This window comes from Lathyrus oleraceus, chromosome 2 (genome assembly GCF_024323335.1).
Source record: "Lathyrus oleraceus cultivar Zhongwan6 chromosome 2, CAAS_Psat_ZW6_1.0, whole genome shotgun sequence".
NCBI classification, from domain to species: Eukaryota; Viridiplantae; Streptophyta; class Magnoliopsida; order Fabales; family Fabaceae; genus Lathyrus; species Lathyrus oleraceus.
The window spans coordinates 460,882,934-460,886,818 of record NC_066580.1 but is presented as its reverse complement, the minus strand read 5'-3'; the positions used below and the strand labels follow the sequence as shown (position 1 = coordinate 460,886,818).

The 3,885-nt window shown below is 28.8% G+C and overlaps 1 protein-coding gene across 1 annotated transcript; it reads left to right on the top strand.

Moving 5' to 3' along the window:
- Nucleotides 1-303: 303 nt before the first annotated feature.
- Nucleotides 304-3,404, top strand: LOC127120394 (triacylglycerol lipase OBL1). The gene is made up of 5 exons (XM_051050809.1): nt 304-729; nt 1,711-1,901; nt 1,999-2,032; nt 2,228-2,841; nt 2,972-3,404. Exons 1-5 carry the CDS (start codon nt 414-416, stop codon nt 3,224-3,226), a joined length of 1,410 nt encoding a protein of 469 aa, XP_050906766.1. The 5' UTR covers nt 304-413; the 3' UTR covers nt 3,227-3,404.
- Nucleotides 3,405-3,885: the final 481 nt, after the last annotated feature.

Below are 3,885 nucleotides of genomic sequence, written 5' to 3'. Positions count from 1 at the left end.
TTTCTTCTGAATCTCCTCATGACCACCGAGTAAAGATTTCTTCTAATCTTCTCACAATAAAACTTATATTTGACATCAAATATCTTTTCCAACTTTTTCAAAGATTCAAAGAATTCAAATTCAATCATTAATATATAATTACATCAATTATTATAATTTTTTTAAAATTAGGCCGTTTATCCGATCCATGCCCACTATACTCCAAGTACATTCACATAAGTTTAATAAAACTCATTTAAATTTCAGTCTATTAAAAAACGTGTATTATGAGTTGTTAAAACTTTATATTTTATTTTCTAAAACAAAAAACAATATAAAAATTGAAGAGACTGCTGAATATAGTACTATAAATGAACATGGGCTAAAAGCATTATCATTCATCTTTTCCTCTTTACACTTGTTCTATTATTGCCATGGCAGCAACTTGTGATAAGGGATTTGCAGATAGTTATATGATTCTAAATCCAGAAGATGCTCATTTCTTTGATATTATTCATGTTTTATTTTCCCGTAACATAGGGCATAGAAAATTTGTGGACAGTAATGCTGAGGGAGATGTAGAGGGAAGTTTCAGAGGTAGATGGCTTATATTTATCTCTATTGTTCTACAGAAGTTCTTGCTCTTCATTTCTAAACCACTTGCTAAGTTTGGATCTTGTGTTGAGATGTTGGTTAATCTTGTTGCTCTTAATGGAGGCATCACCATGATCATAATTAACTTTCTCTCTGGTGAGTTCTTCTCAGATTTGTTGTTAATTTAATTACAAGTCCTTTTTACCAAACTCAATTCTTTCAAAATTAATTGTGATTACCGTCAATTCAAACATACACTTAGATTAATTAACCACAATTATTTAATCAGATATCTTGCAAATAGATAATTAGATCAATCCTCTTGAATTAATAGATCACAATTAAACTTCAAACAAAGCCTCAATCAAATTTTAAAAAAAAATTAGATCAAACTCTAATTCTAGTATACACGATACCAAAACTTAAACATCAAATCATAAATTATTTATTATTTATATCCTCGTGTGAAACGTAATTCAACCAAAATAGTGTATTGAGAAAATTTTAAATATCACAAGCTATCTTGGACTTTTGGGGCTCCGAATTTAGTGTTGCTTGTGTTAGCTTTTTTCCTTAGTTTTTTTATTGTTTTATATTGGTTTTTGATCGACTTATTTCTTGTCTTCTTTTGATCATTGTTTCTTGTAATGGGTTGAAATACTGTTTATATAATATCTTATCTTCATTCATTTGTAGTAGTACGATCTTCACTATTTTATCTCTATCTTATCAATTAATAAATTATGACCAACATGTTCTATTAACATTATCTACCACTTTTTTAAAGTTTGATACCTTTCCATTGATAAAAAATATGGTTCCTTTTTAGCCAAATGCTCCAAGAGGTAATTAACAAATCAAATCAGATTATTTTTTATCTTTTCCTTTTAAGGACAAATCAATAGTTGATAAAATTTAGGTTAAATAAATCATGTGATCCTTTAAATTATGTGTTTTTAATAAGTTAATTTTCAAATATTTTCTAATAATTTAATAATCTATAAACATTAATATATCTAGTTTATATATCCTAAAAATAATTAACAAATGTTAGTGTAAGAGTAGAATCCTCAACACTCTTATGACTATTTTTTTAATTTCTCTTCTTTCTAATCTGATAATTATAAACAAAAACAGGTCATTTGGAAATCCCAGATCCTAAATCACACAGATACTTGTCATGCATTGGAAATTTGGATACAAGAGTTAAATGTGATATTCTCAAACGTGAAGATAGCAAATATTATGTTTCTCTAGCTATGATGGCTTCAAAAGCATGCTATGAGAATGAAGCTTATCTTAAATCAACAATTGCACATGAATGGAGGGTACAAAATTATTTTCTGTTGAGTTTTCTTGAATCCTTTTTATCTTCCTACTTAATTTAATTTCTTTTTACACACCCCTTTTTTTTTCTTTTTACAGATGGAATTTGTGGGATTTTTCGATTGCTGGAATGGTAAGAATTAAGAAAACAACTATATCTATATTTTGGTCTTGAATTTCAACAGAAAAAAATATTTAATGGTATATAAAGACTATTATTTATATAAGAAAGTATTAAAAAAACTAATTTCTCCCATTAATGATATAATTATTAAAATATATATTTTTATATATTTAACTGCTTAATATCCTGACATGCACATGGCAGAATATCAAGGAAGGGCCACAACTCAAATCTTAATATTGTTAGACAAATCCAAGGACCGTGACACTTATGTAGTAGCTTTTAGAGGAACAGAACCTTTTGATGCAGATGCATGGTGCACAGATCTTGACATCTCTTGGTATGGAATCCCTGGTGTTGGAAGAGTGCATGGTGGATTCATGAAAGCTTTAGGGTTACAGAAGAATTTAGGTTGGCCTAATGAGATTGAAAGAGATGAAAATCTTGCTCCACTAGCTTATTATGTTGTTAGAGACATCTTAAGAAAATGTTTGAGTGAAAACCCTAATGCAAAGTTTATAGTTACTGGTCATAGTTTGGGTGGAGCATTGGCAATACTATTTCCAACAATCATGTTCTTGCATGATGAGAAGTTGTTGATTGAGAGGTTGGAAGGGATTTACACATTTGGACAACCAAGAGTTGGAGATGAGAGATATGCAGAATATATGAAAGAGAAAATGAAGGAAAATTGTGTGAGGTATTGTAGGTTTGTTTATTGCAATGATATTGTTCCAAGGTTGCCCTATGATGATAAGGATATGCTTTTCAAGCACTTTGGGATTTGTCTTTTCTTTAATAGGAGATATGAACTCAAGGTAAATTTATTTCTAATTTCATTTTATTATTATTCAATTAATATACAGTTGCGTGCTGACGATAATATTTATTTATATTTATTTAATAATTTTTAATTTATATCTATTTAACTATTTAATTTTAATGTAGATTCTTGAAGAAGAACCAAACAAGAACTATTTCTCACCTTGGTGTGTGATACCTATGGTATTCAATGCCATATTAGAACTTATAAGGAGCTTTACCATTGCTTATAAAAATGGACCTCATTATAGAGAAGGATGGTTTCTCTTCTTTTTTAGGATGGTTGGTTTACTCATTCCTGGATTACCTGCTCATGGTCCACAAGATTACATCAATTCCACTCTTCTTGGATCAATTGAAAGGCATTTTAAAGAAGATTGATGTATAAATATGTATTAATAGTTAATAAGCTTGGGCATATTGATTTGGTGAATAGATTTGAATTAATGGTTCCTATGCTAATTGTTTATTTTAAAACCATGTAAGCACAAAAAAATATTAGAGTGTGGGTATGTTCTCTTTTAAAGGAGTCATTGAATAAATATTTATTTTAACTATAGTTGCATCTTCTAGTGCTTATATTATGTTGATGTAGCTTTAATTGTTACAAGGGGAGCCTTGGCCTCCATCAACATTAAGAAAATGATACAGTGTGTTAGTGTTTGTTTGTAGATAGTCAAATAGTTCAATCCTTATTAAGTAGACAAGAAATGATGCTAAATGCTTTTGGAGGACACATACCCTAAATATTCTCTTTTTAAATAAATAAATAAATATATAAGTATTTTCTTTTTAAATAGGTGTTAACAATGTTATTACTTATTTCGGTGTGGAATAAAATTGGGAGGTTTGTGAAGTCCACCGTAAAAGGTATCCAACATGGTAGTGGAGTTTTTTTTTTATGTACGATGGAGGTATATCTATAAGATTAACATTCTAACTCCAATTTTTTTTATAAAAAAATCTTTGATTTTTAAAACGTGTATATTAGCATAGATAAATAAATAGAGGAATAGCAGTGAAATAATGAAAAGAAGGGA